The sequence below is a fragment of the Talpa europaea genome, assembly GCF_964194135.1.
Source record: "Talpa europaea genome assembly, chromosome: 2".
NCBI lineage: Eukaryota > Metazoa > Chordata > Mammalia > Eulipotyphla > Talpidae > Talpa > Talpa europaea.
In genome coordinates this window covers 37,848,532-37,868,283 of record NC_140068.1, presented here as the reverse complement: position 1 = coordinate 37,868,283, position 19,752 = coordinate 37,848,532, and the positions used below count along the sequence as shown (strand labels likewise).

Below are 19,752 nucleotides of genomic sequence, written 5' to 3'. Positions count from 1 at the left end.
ACATATAAGCTTTTAAGACAACAGGATACTGTCTCCGATTGTAGTTCCTATGCCAAAGTTTCTAATAATTTAATGCAAAGCATGTTCTTAAAATGCATTAGAAATGAATTCATGGTTTAGGTGATGCTGTGAAATAGCTATACAGTAACTGATATATATATTCTTTTAAATATGGAATTTAAAATGAGACACTGATTTATTAAATTGGCTTGTATTTATTCCATTCAGTTTTTACATCATGAACACAATTTGTGTAACTATCACATAAGATACTACATTTCAAAATTGCTATGAAAATTTAAGCTTTAGTCAATTATTTTGACAATAATAAAGTAAAATTACTAGCTGATGGATTTGTTTTCATTCATTGCATTAGTATCCATAGACATTTTATAATTATAAACTTTCAGATTTCTCTGTGGTTAAGTTTTGCGCTATCACCTCTAAGGACTGAGTTCAATCCCCAGCAGGGGAGCTGTCCCACATAGTGCAGTAGACTTCTCCTGTCTCATGCACTGCTTCCCTGAGCAGTGTATTTCAGTCGATCCACTTGTTCTGCTACCCACTGTCTCCCGTGACTCCTCTCACCCCCCACATCTCTGGCCTGTACCCCACTCTTATATGCATAAATAAATAAATCCTAAAAAATAAATAAAGTGCCTGTTTCCACAATGGCTTGTTATTTCCTGACATGCCACAAGGGTGAGCACACATTTGATTAAAAGCTGTGGTATGATCCAGCTATAAAGAGTTAGAAGCAGAAAGAAGCCAGAATAATATTTTGATTTTAAAATAAAAGTAAGCATATAGCATCTAGCATTGCTGACAATGGCTTTGTATAAACACCATACAAAATACAATAATTAGGCTGTTTCAAAATATTTTTCCAGTAATACATTTTTTTCCACTTAGAGTAACAAAAGAAAACTGCTTAAATACCTCTTTTTTTAAAAAAAAACTATCGGGTAACTTGAGATTTAATCATTTATTTAGCTATTATTTTCCTAAAGTGTCAACTGGAGTAAGTTTCTCAAGCTGATGGAAAGGAGGGGAATTGTAAGGCTATGGGTCACTGATTTTCATTTCCATAGCTAAGATGTTTTAACTGCCTATTCAATGCAAAATTTGGCACCAAACTTTTTCAAATGTTCTCCCTTCCTTTGCTTCTTTCTGTATTCGACTGTTCAGGTCTCCTTTCATTCCCCGCCCCTGTCCCGACCTCCCAGTTTAGGTCATTAAATTTATGTTATTTGAGCTTAATTTTCAGAGACATCTCGGTTCAAATCTTAGTTCTGGTACAGCTTTGTTATCAAAAATAGAACTCATATTGAATTTATAATTATTACGCTTATATTTACAATATAGACATTGTTCACTATTCAAGGAGATTGGTGGTAATAAATGACCAATTTACAGATGTCCATTTTATTTTAGGGTTCAAAATTGCAACGCAGAAAATTATTCACCACATTTAATCTAAGATACATCATCAGATTTTTCAAAGTAAGAAAGATTCTTAAGAATGGACATTATCTGAACTGAAAAATTTGAGCACACTATTTTCCATTAATTTTTACTCATTATTATGCGTGGTTGTGGCTGTTGTCTCATTTGCCTGTAATACTTCCTTATTAGTCCCTTCCAAAAAATAATCGTTATCTTTCCTGGGTTCTTAAAACATTTTGCATATACAGTTGTCCCTTGAACAATGTGGGGGACAATGAGCATCAACTTCCCAACATAGTCAAAAAATCTTCATGTAACTTTTGACTTCCCCTAAACATAACTGCAAGTCGTCCCTTAGTATCCATGGAAATATGTTTCAGGGCCCCCTCAGATACCAAAATTGTAGGATATTTAAGTCCCTTATATTCAGCCCCCATATTCATGGGTTCTGCTTTCATAGATTCAACCAACCAATATCCACAGCCAGCTGAATCCATGAATGTGGAATCCTCAGATATGGAGAACCAACTGTTATTTTTTTTTTAATCACATACAAATAAATGGACTCACTCATTTCAAACCCATGTTGTCCCGGGTCAACTGTTAATTTTTATATGCATAATAATCAAATACTTGTTATAGTGTGAACTAAATAGCTGTTTACACACTTACACCATATAACATACATAATGTAAAGTTCAATGAAGAATTGGTGACTCAATAAATCAATGAGGGCCTCCCCGGTGGCGCAGTGGTTGAGCACTGGGTTGCGAAGCTGCCCGCAGCCTCTGCAGTGCTGGTTTGATCCCCAGCTGCTCCACGGCCACCAGAGGAGGGTCCCACATGGCACGCAGACCTCTCCTGCCGCCCGTGCTCCCCTCAGCAGTGTACTTCGGTCCTTCTGCCTGCTCTGCTCCCTGCTCTGGCTCTGGTGAATTCTCTCACCCTCCTGTGCGTCTGGCTGTACCCAGTGCTTGTATAAATAAATAAAATAAATATTTAAATAAATAAATAAATAAATGATCAAAAGATTTTATAATATTCCTTCTGATGCTTTTCAAATGTCCTTTTCTATGCAAAATAATGTGAAGCAAGGAAAAACATAATTAGTATACTAGTAAAGCAATTCAACTTTCAGTAAACACTTTTACCAAAAAAATTTCTAAATGGAAGTCGCTGTGCCAGTCCTAGTATCTTGCTCAAAGTAAGCCTGTAAGAAGGTTAGGAAGAGCTGGAGTACAATGAATGATGATCCAATAGCGGGTGTTCTTGTAAGAATCATAATTTGACTGAATGGAGGTATGAAAGATTAGACGAGAAAATGGATTTCAGCAAAACTATGAATGGCTGAAATGTCAAGGTGAACAGAATTTATGTGGTTTGCAAAGGACAGTTATTAAAACTTTTTGACTCTTCTAGATAAAAGAGACAAATGAGAAATATTAGCTACTGAAATCCATAATCCTTCATTGAGCAAAAAGCAAACAAATAAATAGTAAGGGTTTTTGGAGAGATTTGAGTATATGTTCTATAGTAGGTCATACTATATCTGTGTGAAATTTCTCCAGTTGAATGATAGCATTTTGGTAATACAGGAAAGTATCCTTAATCTGGGAATATTACATAAAAGACTATAACTTTTAAAGCTGAATTGACAAGACATCTGCAACTTATATATAATTATGTCTATATAAAGAGACATATAGATATATGAATGATGGAGAAAGTAAATGTTACAAAATAAACATTTGGTGAATGCCCTCAAAGATATCTTCTCAACTTCATCAACAAATTTAAGGGGAAAAAATATGACAATATATGTTTATATGGAAATACAGTATTTAATATTTGTAGAGAAGAATTTTGAGACCAACTCATGTTTCACTCATTTGTAACTAAATTTTTTCTTGGATGCTCTCAATTTTTTTCATTTTTCCTGATATTAAAGTATTTTGAAAAGATACTGTAGAATAGATCTTTTTCTATATTTGAATTGGAACACCGTAAGTTCACTTGATTTGTAAGCACAGATTTTTAACTGAGGGAAGTTTTCTCCTACATCATATTTAATCACCTCGTTGCTTTCATTTTATTCTAACAAATTACAAAGAAATGTCTTCTGTTTGTGCATTCTCTGCTCACCCAAATTTTTACCTGCTTTTCTTCTCTCTCCAAAGAGCATCTAAAGTTTGTTCTTTATATCTCTGAAGAGACATTTTTTTCTGTTTGTCATCTTCCATCTACTGTCTTTTCATGCTGCCTTTTATGCCTAAATCTATAGACTCTGTGTTCTCTTGTATTTTGTAATTTCAAATCCAGAGCATTCAAATTTCTTCTGTTTCTTTCATTGTAAATGTCCCAAAAGTATGAGTTTTTTTCTCTACTTCTTCAGGGTAGTATGTTTATCACCTCTATAATACTATTTTTTCCCAAACCATGTTTCTTTTTCCTCTTTCAAATTGTTTATTTTTTAATTATTATTTTTATTTTTTTATTTTTATATTCCCCATACAATTGCCACCCTCTTATTTTGACCCCAAGTCCTCCTTTCCCTGCCCCCTCCCCATAGTGTGTCTCCGGTTCATAGTTGTTCGTTGATTTTGATTTTTTCTTTCTTATAGTTATTCTTTTTCCTGGTCCCTTATTTAGGATTTCTAGATTCCTGCTATGAGTGAGACCATCCGGTATTTTTCTTTTTCTTTCTGACTTATTTCACTGAGCGTGATCCCTTCCAGCTCCATCCATGTTGCTGCAAATTGCATAAGTTTATCTTTTTTGATTGCTGAGTAATATTCCATGGTGTATATGTATCACATCTTCTTGATCTAGTCATCTATTTTTGGGCATTTGGGTTGTTTCCAAAGCTTAGCTATTGTAAATAGTGCTGCTATAAAGATAGGGGTGCAGGTGCTCTTTGGAATTAATGTTTCTGTGCCCTTTGGGTAAATAACTAGGAGTGGAATTGCTGGATCATATGGAAGCTCTATCTTTAGTAGGTTGAGGAATCTCCACACAGCTTTCTATAGTGGTCCCAAACCATGTTTTATAGAAAAAAGTTTGAAGAATTCTTTATTGAAAAATCTCTTTGCTACAGGACTTCCCAAAGACTTTAATGTGTTTTGTTGAGTCAAGGAAGAAGGAATGTAACCTAAGGTATTCTTCAAATACATATAATTCCTGAGCCCTCTGTTCTTCAAAACACTTTAGCTTATCAAAGAATTCATGTTCTAGAACTTAAGTTGGAAAATTCTGTTATTAAGTACACAAAATCTCATGACTTCTTTTTTCTTTTATACTCATTCTTGAATGAAAAGAAATTTGGTGGGCCTCCCCGATGGCACAGCGGTTGAGCACTGGGTTGTGAAACTGCCCGCAGCCTCTGTGGCGCCGGTTCGATCCCCAGCTGCTCCCCGGCCACCGGGGGAGGGTCCCACATGGCACGCAGACCTCTCCTGCTGCCCACTGCTCCCCTCAGCAGTGTACTTCGGTCCTTCTGCCTGCTCTGCTCCCTGCTCTGGCTCTGGTGAATTCTCTCACCCTCCTGAGCTTCTGACTGTACCCAGTGCTTGTATAAATAAATAAACAAACAAACAAACAAATAAATCTTTAAAAAAAAAGAAATTTGGTATTTAGGAAAAAAAGCATATGCACCTGCCTGCTCTCAAGTCCTCTACCAACTTGGATGAGTATATATTTCCCTCTTGACACACACACACACACACACACACACAGCTGTTAACACACCAAGGTTCAAAATACAGTGCTGATATCTAGTCAATGTTGAATCCCATGCCTTTGCGTGAGATAAGTCGGATTTTCTTCTACTCTCCCGGCATACCATCTGACAGTAAGAAACAGAATTCAGTCCTCTGTTGTTGTTATGGACTGAGTATTTCCCATCAAAGTTATTTGTTGACTCCCTAGTCCCCAGTGCCATCATATAAAGTGGGGCCTTTGGAAGGTAATTAGGTTTAGATCAGGTCATGCTTAGCAAAGGCCCAGACCACTAAGTTGGTTCTACACAGAAGGGCAGCAGCTATCTGATTCCCTGGTGGCCTCATGTCTTGCCTCTTGAAGACAAGGACACATGCTGAGCATAGATCAAAGCATCCTCTCACCTTCTTCGTGACCAGTCCTGATCTAATGCTCTGGCCACTTACATGTCGTTTCACTTATGTTCACACTGAAGTTAGGAGAATATCTTCCCAGAGTCTAACAAATCATTGGTTAACAGGCTTAGTTTACAGGATACTCCAAATCTGCTTCTCTTGTTTGTGTTCAGGAATAGAAAGCTGGAAGATACTAACTCAAATGACTATTAGTTAGTCACTGTCTCTATCTGAAAGTACAACAGGAGACAAAATGTAAATAAAAGACAACTTAATTTGGCAGCTAATAAAGTGAAAAAGAAAGGAATGGAATATGTCATAAATTAAAAAAAAAAAGTTTGCTATTTCACTGAGCTGTACATGACTTAACAACTCGCTTATTTAATATTTAGAATTGATTATTATGAAGTTACATCTGAAGGACAATGTTATTATGCATCATTAGTTGCTTTTTTGTGATTTCTTCCTAATAGTTCAAAACACTGATATAGAAAAGTTCTTAAAGTAGGTAAAACCTGAAAAGAAAATTTAGATGAGTCAATATGTGGGGTTCACAAAAGGAACAAAAAATAGAGTACAAGTCCTCTGAAGAATAGTGTGCTTCTACAAGTAGCACTCATGGATTTTAGTTAGAAGATTTTTCCATGAGCCAGTGACCTAGATAGAAAAGTTCTTTTCTTGTGCATCTGTGTGTATATGTGCACGTACAGACACAAACACAGATACATACACTATATAATAAAATGTTTATTTAGCTTTATGGAATATTTAAAACATTTGAAATATAATTTATCAGAATTAATGTTAAGAAAAGGCAGCTCACACCATAACTCATGAAAAAAGTCACTTGCTATTATAGCAATGATATTTGCAATTAAGCTGAACATAACTAAATTATTACTTTAATTAAAAGGCATTTTCTAAGATGGCACCAACATGTTTAAAGTTTAATACATTTTATGAGATAGTGGGGTTATTAACATAAAAATTTCTTTCTGCAGCTTATGTACTTTTTAACAAGCAAAACATCTTTAACCAATATCAAAATGCTCCCAGAGTGCATGGAAATTTCATTGCATAATTATTTAAGAAGCAACACTTTGGGCCATTTAATACTTGCCCCTACTTTGAATATATAATTGTATTTACATTCATAGTTAAGTGTAGGAGAATCACTGATAACTCTTGGGGTCACTATGTCTACATTAATTTTATTTTATTTTATTTTTTAAAAGATTTATTTATTTACGCAAGAACCAGGGTACAGGCCAAATGCGCGGGAGGGTGAGAGGATTCACCAGAGACATAGTGGGGAACAGAACAGGCAGACTGACTGAAATACACTGCTGAGGGGAGGAGTGGGCGAGACAGGAGAGGTCTGCCCCACCATGTGGGTTGCTCCGCGGCCAGCGGGGATCGAACTGGCACTGCAGAGGCTGCAGACAGCCTCACAGCGCTGCACTCAACCACCTGCACCACCAGGGAGGCCCTGTCTACATTAATTTTAAATGAAGAATGAATGGATGACTCAGGGAACTGATAATGAAATGCACATTTTTGGCCTAGCATCAGATTGCAACAAGTCAGCAGATCATGAAAAGTTGGGAGAAATAATGGGTGCTCAGGGGTTGGCAGAAAGCCGGGTATGTACCCTGTGCCAGACAGAGAGACAGAGGACCACACTACAAGTGATACCTTTTCCAAATTTGCCTCTTCTACAAAAGTCTTCTTACCTTGAAGAAACAACCAACTTGTCAAGGTGAAAAATTGTCTTTTTAAAATAAGTCTGAAAGTCAGCAGATAGGATTATTTACTATCTTACGTGGTCCTGACTTCAGATGAAGGTTTCAGAAAATGGCCATGGCTTTGCTTACTGCTGGTGGATTACAGGGTTAGAGGTGAGTGTTTGAGCATCTACTGTCTTTCTAAACCTGTACAGGAAACCACAGCTATAGAGAGGAGGCATGAAATGGAAGCGATAAAAATATGTTTCTTCTGTTCAAGGACTATAATCTAGTTTGAGAAGAACATTTTTTACCTACAGTGAAAGTTATATGTGAATATAAATGAATCTTTGAAAAGTTCAACAAGAAGAATACATACAAGGTCAACATGAAAGGGTACATAATTTCCCCAATGAAGCTGTCGTTCTCATTACTTCTCGAATTGCCTTCAAAATTAATTCACAAGGCATGCAGAAATATTTACAAAAATTTAAGTTCATGGTAGCATTCAGGCTAATGACCATATTATTCAAAATGTTGCTTCAGGTGATTCAGGTCACTTTCAAGTACCAAAGACCATAATGAACAGATAATTGGCCTGGACAAAGGCCTTTAGCATAAATGATAAGAGAGTTTGACCATTTTTGCAATACTTTCCACATAACAATCTATTATTTTGAAGGGTAAACATTTCTTTCAAAAATTCCAGTGCATTTATTTTAAAATTAAATTATGGTGCTACAGAGGCATATTCTGCATTCTCAAGAAGGGACTTCATAGCAAACATGAAATATCATAAAAGTTGTTCATATTCTATCAGACCTACATGTTCACTGAAAATTTATCATAGTAAGTACTTGCTCAAAATCAGCAGAAATGAGATTAAAAAAGATAATGGCTACTTGTAAGTCCATCTACAATTTCCTCAAACACCTATGAACTGGGCCTCGCCGGTGGTGCAGCGGTTGAACGCTGGGTTGCAAAGCTGCCCGCAGCCTCTGTGGCACCGGTTCGATCCCCGGCTGCTCCCCGGCCACCGGAGGAGGGTCCCACATGGCGCGCAGGCCTCTCCTGCCGCCCGCTGCTCCCCTCAGCAGTGTACTTCGGTCCTTCTGCCTGCTCTGCTCCCCGCTCTGGCTCTGGTGAATTCTCTCACCCTCCCGCGCTTCTGACTGTACCCAGTGCATGTATAAACAAAACAAACAAACAAACAAATAAATAAATAAAACATGCCTCTATTAAAAAAAAAAAAAAACACCTATGAACTTATTTGCTTTGCTTCTCTCTCCTCTCTCCGTATAAATCATCTCCTATATGCCTCATCTTAATAAAAGTTATCACTGGTCCCAATCACTTAAGCCAGGGATCTGAGAATTATCCTAGGTTCTGCATTCTTCCTTATTTTATACCATTTCTGACCACCCACCAATTCCTGTTGGTTCTATCTTCTAAATACTTCACTTCCATGCCCTAGTCTCTGTTCCCCATACCACTATTCTGGTTTAGGCCTGAATCCATGGAGATTAGCAGCACCAGGTCAGAGGGAACTGGAGAGATCTTTTAGAGAAGACTGAGCCCGAGCCACCATTACCGCCACTCCCAGCAACAGGAGCTGCACCTGAACTCAACTTCTCACAGGCCTCAGGGTTTCCTCTTTCAAGAAAGCTGCAAGTCCCCCTGTGCACAAAGCCAAAGATGCTGGGCTCTGCAAACAACCCTGAAAACTCAGACTGCTCAGCACTGGACAGACCGCTACTGTGAGTCGTAGGCCCATTCCCACACTGGTGCCATAAAATGGAGAGCAACAAAGGGGGCTTTGGATACTGGAGTGCCTGTACGTAGAGGAGCCCCAGTGCAGACCGCTGAGCTAGATCCCATCACTTTTGTAGGACACTGGCCAACTCTGCTGTCATCCACTGTGCTCCTCTCCAAACTGTTATCATTATCTGTCACCTATTCTTCACACTGCTAGCAAAGGTCAGACCAGCTCACTTTCGGCATAAAACTCCCTTCTATGGAATAAGGACCAATTTCCTCAGATGGCACAAAAGGTCCTGAACACCCACACTTACCTGCACTATCCTCTGCCTTTCCCACCCTCCACTCCACAAAATACTAGATATGTAGATATACTCACAACTCTGTGTACTTGCCTTGCTAAAAATAATTGTCCTCATGCTGCTACCTCATAACACAAATTGGTACAGGACACAAATGCTCCCTCTCCTGGGACCCTTCCTGCCCTCTCCTCAGAGACAAAGCTCTGCCCCCTCATCTCACAATTCAGCTGTATTCCAGCCCCTGTAGACAGAGCACAGGAGCTGTGCTTGCTCTCTGCTGTCCTCACCTAGCAAAGACCCTATAGGTAGCTGTCACTTAGATGTTTGTTGAAGAAATGAACAATGTATAAATGATGTCAACCCTGAGATGTACTGTCCTGAATGTTACTGGTGAGTTGGTTTGTTGTTTTGGGCTTTTTTTGCCTCAAGTCCTTACTGTTATTTTTCAACTATCTTCAATCTGGTATCATTTGCTCTGAAATTCCCTTTCCTACTCTGGACAATTTTTATGTGCCAAGTTGTCTAAAATAAAATTACAATGTTCAATGAAAAATTTAACTACTATTCAATTAATTTTAGCCCTCAAAATGTATTATCCTTAAAGTGTACTTTAAACAAAAATACAAATGCTTATAAGACACCAAACATCAAATTAATATTAATGGTAATAACAGTAATAATTCCTTTTAAAGTAATTGATTGAAGTCAAGAAATAGTCAAACCAGTTGACGTGCAGTCAGAATTTTATATTTTTCATCAGATAAACAATTCACTACCACTGACAAATAACAGTAGGCCACTAAAACTACCTGTCATGTATCTAATGAAGACAGATTCTCAGTCTACCACATATAATATGTAATATCCAAAAGCGCTGCTGTAATTCACAGCTAATTAGTGTCTTGCCGTTATGAGAGGTGTCATGGCCCTAACTCTCTTTCCAGATCTACCCAGACCTCACAAGAGCCGACAGCCATGTGAGGATCACAACAAGCCAATTAGCACCCACCCCAACCATGGACTGCTGCTTCTTGGAGCCGCCCAGCATCAATAAATCATGCTCCCTCACAAAGCTCCTTTCTGACAGCTGTGAGCCATTGCTGCCCAAGGAATAGAGACAATGCTTCTAAGGAAAACTCATGTGGGAAAGACAGAGCTAGAAAAGGAATATTATTTGCTTCCCGTTAGCAGCACAGCAATCAGCAAAATTGAGGACCATCAATTCTGACTGATTAAGGAGACCACCTCAGTAAGGAAGAAATCTATGGACTGGTCTGTCCCGAAGCTCTTTAGGAGTGATCAACAGTCAGCAATTGAGTTGTTTGTTTGTTTTACTGTAGATATGTTAAAGACATTTTTTCTCCATTTTTCTCCTGTGCAACCCTCCCTTGAACTACTAAGAAAATTTTCCTTTCAGTTGACCATAATGGTCTGCATTTACTTTATTCCAAGTGAATACACAGCAAACACTTAATTTGTTTGAAAGACTCTGAAGTGTTTGACTTCATTGAAAAAGTATCTGTAATGATATGCTTGTCTCCAAGTAAGGCCTACAAAGCTTCCTAAATCCACAAGCAATCGCTAGAGTATTCTCAGTACACAACAACCAATATCCTTGTAATTTTGTTCTAAGCCTATAAAGCTGTTTTGTTCCATAATATTCTTCTGAGAGAGAGTTCAGAAAAGTCACCACAGCCTGGGCATTATACTAAGATAGGACCTTGGTAATTCTGTTTTCAGTTTGTTTTTCTGATGAAAATCTTCCTATATTTTTAATGCTAACTAAATTGTTTCATCCATCTCTTGGCTAAACAGTGACTACTTAATTTGACATGTAAGTATTGGATAAGGAAATAAATGTTGGTGCATTTAAGCAAGGATTTTTTTTTACAGTTTTCATGAAGCAAGAGATTTCCTAAAAATTCGTTTTTCTCCCTCTGAATAATACTCCTGTGAAAACCTTCAAAGATTTAGCTACAAGAATATCCACCACATATTTTTTTTTATTATTTATTTATACAAGCACTGGGTATAGTCAGAAGCGCGGGTGGGTGAGAGAATTCACCAGAGCCAGAGCGGGGAGCAGAGCAGAGAGAAGGAGCGAAGTACACTGCTGAGGGGAGCAGCGGGGCAGGAGAGGTCTGCGCACCATGCGGGACCCTGCTCCGGTGGCCGGGGAGCAGGCGGGGATCAAACCGGCGCTGCAGAGGCTGCGGGCAGCTTCACAGCCCAGCGCTCAACCGCTGTGCCACCAGGGGAGGCCCTCCACCACATATTTTAAAACAGCAAAATGACTAAAAATAATAACTATACACAAAATATGAAATAGGTCAAATCAATTATAACATCCATGCAACAGAAAAGTTTGTGATTTCTAAAAATGATGACGTAGGAAAATACTGAAGGACCTACAAAAATATTCACCGGATACTAAGAGACAGAAGTAAGAAAAAAACAGCGATTTGATCTACATCATACACATATGTGTATATGCATAGATATATGTATATATGTGAGAATACATATACATACATGTTTACATTTAAATATATAAACATTTAAATATTTTGGTTACAAGATTATCTCATTTTATTTTGTGTGTATGTGTGTTTATGTGTGTCTGTTTAAATAAATAAGTTAAGATAAAAGTTTGCCAGGAAAAGTATTTCAGTATTTTACATTTATCTTCAAAAGGTGAATTCTAGGTTTTCTTCATTAAGCTTTTCTCTTTATAAAAATGTTTTTATTACTTTCATAATCAGAAAAAACTATTATTTATAATAAAATACTCACTTATGAATATTTACAAGTATGCACTGGTATAAGTCCAATCTGGCAGGGCATCAGTTCTGAATGGCTAATACCCATCCTATGCTAGTCATTAAATACTTTGGTGATCACCCTTGGTATAAGCAAGATTACAAAGGTCAATGGTACAATTTACTTAGTCACACTGTAAGAATGATAATCAGCACAGCATTTTCTAGTTATGTAGGAGTGGAGCTGAAACATACAATCTAGCATACCATTTTGACTTGGTGCCAGAATAGACAAGAGTTGAAGAAGCTGAAAAACCTGCCTCAACACCACTGCCCTTACTTTTCTCTGACCTTATGCCACCTCTCCTAATATTTGGAACCACTGGGTGTGAGCCAGGAAAAGGATAGCAAACACAGACGGTGTGGTCTGAGTTCAGGTCAAGTCAGCATTCCCATGTGGGCTCAGGAACTGCTTCAAGAACAGGCAGTGGAGCAGTCTCAACTGCCAGCTCAGCAAGCTAAGCAAACAAGACATGGTGCCTGGCATTGTGATTATAAACATTTATGGCAGGGCAACTGGGATAAGAGGCAGCAAAATTTCTTTCCTTTAATGTTTTACATCTTGGACCTCCCTGGTGGTACAGCAGGTTGAACATAGCACTATGAAGCTGTCCGCAGCTGCTGCAGTGCGGGTTCGATTCCTGGCCTCCCAGGGGAGATACCCATATGGCACGGCAGACCTCTCCTACCTTGCCCACTGCTCCTCTCAGCAGTGTCTTCGGTCAGTCTGCCAGTTCTGCTCCCCACTCTGTCTCTAGTGAATCCTCTCACCCTCCCTCGCCTCTGGCTATTGTATAAATAAAAAATAAAACTTTAAAAAAAAATGAAGTTTTGCATCTAGTTGGAAAAACAGAGTCCATGCTTTCTTTAAAAGGGATAACAACACAAGAAATAAGCCAGGACGATACAGAGCAGGACAAGGTGAGAAAAAGTCTCACACGAAATGGACTAAAGTGGTCTTTAAGGAAGTACATGGCATTGCACCAGAAACTGAGAAAGATTCTCCAAAGCAAGGACATGAACATAAGGACCTGAAACTCTTAAAGATAATTCTTAGGTCGCCTGTCCTGCTTTTTTCCTAGGATAGTTCAGAGTGAACATGTATTTGACTTGTAGGTGGAAAACTGATCAAATTTTATGTCATGGATTTAATTTAATACATTTGCATTGAGCATTACAATGCATTTTCTATTTACCAGGAAAAGACAAATGAAAGGCAGAACAAAAAAATGCATTGTGGCAAAATCAATTTTGACAACAGTAGTTTTTGCTTCTTAATATTTTCCAAAAGAAGATGCTAGATAATGCAAAAGTGGGAAAATAAGATAGATCCATACTTTTAATTTCATATCAAAAGTACATGTGTTGGGCCTCCCTGGTGGCGCAGCGGTTGAGCGCTGGGTTGCGAGGCTGCCCAGGGCCTCTGCAGCGCCGGTTCGATCCCCGGCTGCTCCCCGGCCACCGGAGGAGGGTCCCACATGGCGTGCAGACCTCTCCTGCCGCCTGCTGCTCCCCTCAGCAGTGTACTTCAGTCCTTCTGCCTGCTCTGCTCCCTGCTCTGGCTCTGGTGAGTTCTCTCACCCTCCCGCGCTTCTGACTGTACCCAGTGCTTGTATAAATCAATCAATCAATCAATCTTGTATAAATAAATGAATAAATTTTTTTTAAAAAAAAGCACATGTGTTTAAAACTGTCTATAGAGGCTGACAGAAATTTTTTGCAAATTTCTATATCACTTAGGTAAATCAGTAGATTTCATTTTGGTAAGAAATAAGGCAAATTTAAACTTAACTTGTTCACATATCAAGTTCAGAAAAGATTCTCAAACCCATACTTAAATACACAAAACAATGGTCATACCTGAAAGGGAGAAATTTCCTTCCTCGCTTTCACTTTCTCTGATTAAAAAGGCACCAGCCTCATTTCCTGGATGTAATAGTTGTTTTTCTGCTTCTGCTCTCTTGATTGCTCCAAAGAACCACCTAAAAAGAGAGACATGTAAACTTTAATTAACCAATCAACCTTCATTGTTTTAAGAACAGAACATTAGGCAAGAAAGTATTCTAACATCAGAAATGTTTGATTGTTTTATGATTGTATTATAGGTATAAATGGTAACTTTTGATACTTTTTCAGGATGTATATAACCCTCAAGAGGAGTCTTGGAAAAAATGACCAAACAGAAATTTGGTGATGATTGCGCCCATATCCCTTCTCACACCTGTATTCTGTCAGAGAGACCTGTAATCTTCTGTCTAATAAAATTCTCCTGGGGCCTCCCCCATGGCGCAGTGGTTGAGTGTGGGCTGCGAAGCTGCTCGCAGCCTCTGCAGCACTGGTTCGATCCCCAGCTGCCGGTGAGGGTCCCACATGGTTCGCAGACCTTCCTGCCATGCCCGCTGCTCCTCTCAGCAGTGTACTTGTTCTGCTCCCTGCTCTGGCTCTGGTGAATTCTCTCACCCTCCTGCACTTCTGACTGTACCCAGTGCTTGTATGCATAAATTTTTTTTTTAAATAAATAAATAAAAGTCTCCAGGGTGGGCACACCAGGTAAGTCTGCCATGACCTGGGCTCTAAGACTACTCATCATCACCATCCAACTTTCCATCTCCTGATGTTAAGAGGCAACTAGTCCAAGCAAGGAGTCACATATTTCAAATTTAAATGTGAATGATGAAAAATGTACTTCTCTGGATATTAATTCCCTTCTTTTCCCACCTCCATAACTGCTTAACACTATCATAATTTGACATGATTTTGAATGATTAGAAGGGTTTTATTAATATAAAGGGAATTTTATGAGTGAAAAGATTATGCAAAAAAGATTCTTCTATATACATAATGGAATACTACTCAGCTATTAAAAAAGATGAAATTTTGTCATTTGTAAGAACCTGCATGGAAATAGAGGGTATTATGCCAAGCACAAAAAGTCAGAAAGAGAAAGACAAATTCCAAATTATTTCACTCATATGTAGAATATAAAGAAACAAAATGAAGTAAAAGACCTAAACTAAACCAAACAGGTCCTAGAAATCTTACTGCAGAATTGAGGCTGGTAGGAAAGGATAGAGATGAAGAGGAGAGGGAGTCCATTGGATCAAATATGTTAGTCAGTCCCATGCATTTTCCTGATTCTGGGTGCGCTGATTATTCACCAACATTAAAATGTTTGATCAAACTGCAATTTTGTACAACTTTGTAAGAATTACAAATTATGCTACAGATATATCTTAAAAGTATGATTATATCTCCTATATCTCATTATTATCATGAACAAGTACTCTATTATGCAAGTTTTATGTACATATAACATTTGTATTTTGGATAATAGAGTTTATTAGTGATGTATTTTCTCTGTTCATTGTATGTATAAGCAAACAATTATTGTCAATAAAATTACAAGATTGCAAATAAAGTTACTTTACTGCATTCCTAAAGAGGAAAATATATGGTAATTTTTTTAACTTTTCAGGCTCATCAATTCTGGATTATTGTGTAGTAGATAGATACCATCACTGTACAAGTCAAAACACACCAGCATTGAATCTACACTAACAATGAAATATTGTAAATATTTAACAGGATGTATCAGCTCCGCTAATATCTGAAGTTCTACTTGGTTGAATCCCTATCACTAAGTGAAGAATATAAATAAAATATTATTTTCTGGATGTTGTGGTATTACAATGCCATCCTTCATACTCAAAGGTGATGCAACTACTGTATACATGACAATCGCTAGAGCATGCACTTCTGTAGAGACTAATGGACAAACAATAGTTCTTTCCACCTTGTGCACATGGGAAAATTGTTGCTTAATTTCTGGTCTCAGTTATTGGCAGAACTGTCATTCTCCTCAGCTCTGCCTTGTAGCACCCCTGCTGACCCCATTCAGGAAGGCACCCACACCCAACGGCCAACAATAGCCGTTTTTGTGACATTCTCTTGAAGCCACAGTTCTCATGTGCAGCAAACAGAGAGGATCAGGATGTCCTAGGAGATATAAAGCATCAAGCAAGAATCATATAAATCAGTGATCTTTGAAGTGTGGTCCCTAGACCAGAAGCATCAGTGTCACATGGAAACTTGTTAGGCATAGAAATGCACAGGTCTCCCTCCATACCTATTGAATCAGAACCTCTGGGGAAGGGGTCTGGCATTTGGGTTTTAATAAATCCCCACATGAATATGATATAACCTGAAATTTAAGAAGTGCCAATGTAGAGAAATAGTAAACAAATTATAAATTTACATATGACATGAAAATAAGACTTTGGCAGTTACATGTGAAAATTATCCAGAAAATGACAGTACACACACACTCGCGCACATTTAATTGTTGTTCCAAGAACATAATCTTAATTTCTAGGCCACGCTGTCATGAAAGAAATCTTGATTAAGAATAACCCTGGTGGCGCAGTGGGTTGAGTGCAGCACTGTGAAGCTGTCTGCAGCCTCTGCAGTGTGGGTTCAATCCTGCCGGCTGGCGAGAATCCCACATGGCGAAGCAGACCTCTTCTATCTCACCCACTGCCCTGTCCCACCCGCTGCTCCCCTCAGCAGAGTATTTCAGTCATCTGCCTGTTCTGCTCCCTACTCTGTCTCTGGTGAATCCTCTCGCCCTCCCATGACTCTGGCCTGTACCCCAGCTCTTGCATAAAAATAAATAAATCTTTAAAAAAAAAAAAGAATACCCAAAAAGGAGAGAAGACCAACCAATAATAACCTGTAACCTGGAAGTAGGAAAGGATTCACTTAGATAAAAACAGAAGTATAGTTTCTGTTCTAGATGAAAGGAGTATGTGACTGAAATCTATGATTTATTTTGCAAAGCCCTAGTATTTAGAGTGTATATTGTTGAATGAAAAGGGATAAATTGCAGATTAATTAGAATGTTGTTATAGTTTTATTTATATTTTAAAAACTAATAAACCCCAAATTTTATGCCCTTACTACTCTAAAGATTAGAGATGATGAAAATAATAACAAATGCTTTCACTTTTAACCCTGTGTTCTCTATAATTTTAGTATTAACAAAAGATGCAGTTTTATGTTATTTTACAATTTACTTAAAGATAAGAAATTAAGTCATTGAGGAATACACTATAAAAACCTACAGGTCAAAAGATCTGGGCTAAAACTTTGGCAGTTAGAATTGGGGATACAAGATGATTCTCAAAGCAATATAAGACAGGGGGTCATGGATGAGCAGTAAAACAGAGGAGAGATCACAAATAGGACATCAAGATTTCAAATCTGGGTGGCTGAAGGACAATATGCTTGACAACAGATTAGAAGGCAGAGAGTATTTGCAGTTAAAGAGTTAGGGCATCTCGACTAGATCAAGAAGATGTGGTATATGTACACAATGGAATACTACTCAGCAATCAAAAAAGATCAACTTATGCCATTTGCAGCAACATGGATGGAGCTGGAAGGGATTGTGCTCAGTGAAATAAGTCAGAAAGAAAAAGAAAAATATTGGATAGTTTCACTTTAGAAGGAACATATGGAAACCATACGATCAGGAAAAAAAAAAGACAAAACTAGCAGGCAAACTATAAACTGGAGACATTCATCGGGGGAGAGGGAGGGAAAGGGATCAAATGGTAGGAAAGTGCACAAGAGACTGTGGTGATGGTGCACAGGTGTCTTGGTGATGGTAATTTCATGGGGACAACACCTGAGAGAGAAATCAAACATTGTACAAAAATGAACAATGATGTAAAAGTAAATAAATAAATAGAGTTAAGGCATCTCATTAGGAAAGTTATTTAACAATCCCTCTGTCCCCCAAGGCCTGGATTTCCTTGTTTGCTTATGGGAATAATAATTATTATCCTTAGGTTTATTTCGAGTTTAAGAATAATAATGAATAGCCTTGATGTTTGCCCACATTCATACTTGATAAATGGCACAATGTTTGGTTGTAAGCATGTTGGATTTGGCAGAACATGAGTGAATATGTAAATAAGGATCTCACTTCCCTGTGCTTGTATTTAAAGTTTCCTCTCAAGTGACTTTTCCATCCAGCCTGCTATCTTAACTGGGACATGCTGCCACCAGGTGGCAGTAGGCTGTTTTACTAATCCAAGTCAACTAACTGAAGCTGGAATGTGATTATCTGGAGGTCACTACAAAAAAGATAAAAATATGCCTTTTAAAACAGCAAAACTTATGTGTATACTGAGTATCCACATCTAGACAATACATATTTTTAATCAAAAACTGGTAAATCAACTGTAAACAGATGTGATGTGGTACCTCCATTAAAGTTTCCTCATTTTTCTAATAGATTCTGATTCTGTCCACCTGCTGCCTCAGTCACTGGCACAAAGTAGGTAACTCAGAGACGCTCACAAATGCAATAATATAGAGGTAAATTCCTCCTACGTCTTTTAAAAGTGAAAAACCTTTCCCCAATAATTGCTAAGATTTACAAGATTTAACATAAAATTTATTTTTCCATTGTCCTCCTAACAACCAAGGCAGTTGGTTTTAACTCACAATAGAGAGATCCTGAAAAAAATAAGCTTTTAAAATAATCCCAGAACAAAACTTTTTTCTCAGAAATTACAGTTACAGGAAAAAAAAGTAGGTGATCAACTTGGCATAACTACCCATGGAAAAGTCACCACAGTGACTGCCCGAATGGGAGGTCAACATTGAGGTCATCACAGATAAATGATATTATAGAAAAAACATGTACAACCTTCACTTAAGGTGGCCTGGGAAGCTTTGGTGGCACTAACATTTTCAAAACACTGTAGTTTGCAGGGTATACTCATAATCACATTTAGTCACTTATATCTAATGTAAGGTTTGTATTTGTGGCCCTCTTAAGCTACTAGGGTTCTATCTGACTTAGCTGTAATCTATCTGTGTTTCAGTAACATTGCCAGGAAAGCCTTTGTGACACTCCTTCCTCTGCAGGTATCCATGTCCCTCCCCTTCTACAAAACCTTCTTAGGCTCAACGTTCCTTTAGCTGGCAGCTGCTCTTTTCACACTCATGATAAGGACAAAGAGAAAAAAAGAATATTGTGTGTGTGTGTGTATTCATTCCTTCCTTTCTACTTCCTCCACCACAACCTTTGTCCAATTCATCCACTTGATTATGGAAATATTTGACTATCTGTTCTCATTAAGATTAATATTATCTGCTTATTGCTCATAAGCAAGGAGCCAGGCGCTGTTGCTGCAAGTTTTACATGTATTATCTCAGTATTTCCCTTTGTCAAAATACTACCACCAGATGAATCATTGGCAAATATGACCTGGCACATCTCGCCAATACATACCCATAAATAACTTTTCAGGGTTTCCTTTGCTCATGGAATAAAATCTCTATTTACCTGAAATACAGTTCCTCCACCATCTGAACACCTGCCAATTTTTCAACATTATCCTCCCACTATGAACTCTCTGCTCCAGATAAACTCTCGCTCTTACAGCTATTTGTAGTGGCAACACTTAAATTGTCTACCAAGAATTCCTACGGTACTCGGGACTACACTTCTGGTTTGACACGTAGCATAGGAAAACTAATGCTGCGTTTTTGAGATTTTTTCATGTTTAGATGATTCCTTTTG

At 38.0% G+C, this 19,752-nt stretch overlaps 1 protein-coding gene across 1 annotated transcript in view; it reads right to left on the bottom strand.

The window, feature by feature from the left end:
• FRK (fyn related Src family tyrosine kinase) overlaps positions 1 to 19,752 on the bottom strand; it is a gene marked incomplete at both ends in the record, with an annotated part of 103,915 nt that overhangs the window by 42,826 nt on the left and 41,337 nt on the right. Inside the window, one exon of the mRNA XM_084228685.1 lies at positions 14,019 to 14,140. Coding sequence (XP_084084811.1) covers positions 14,019 to 14,140 — 122 coding nt within the window. The remainder of the gene's footprint in view (positions 1 to 14,018; positions 14,141 to 19,752) is intronic.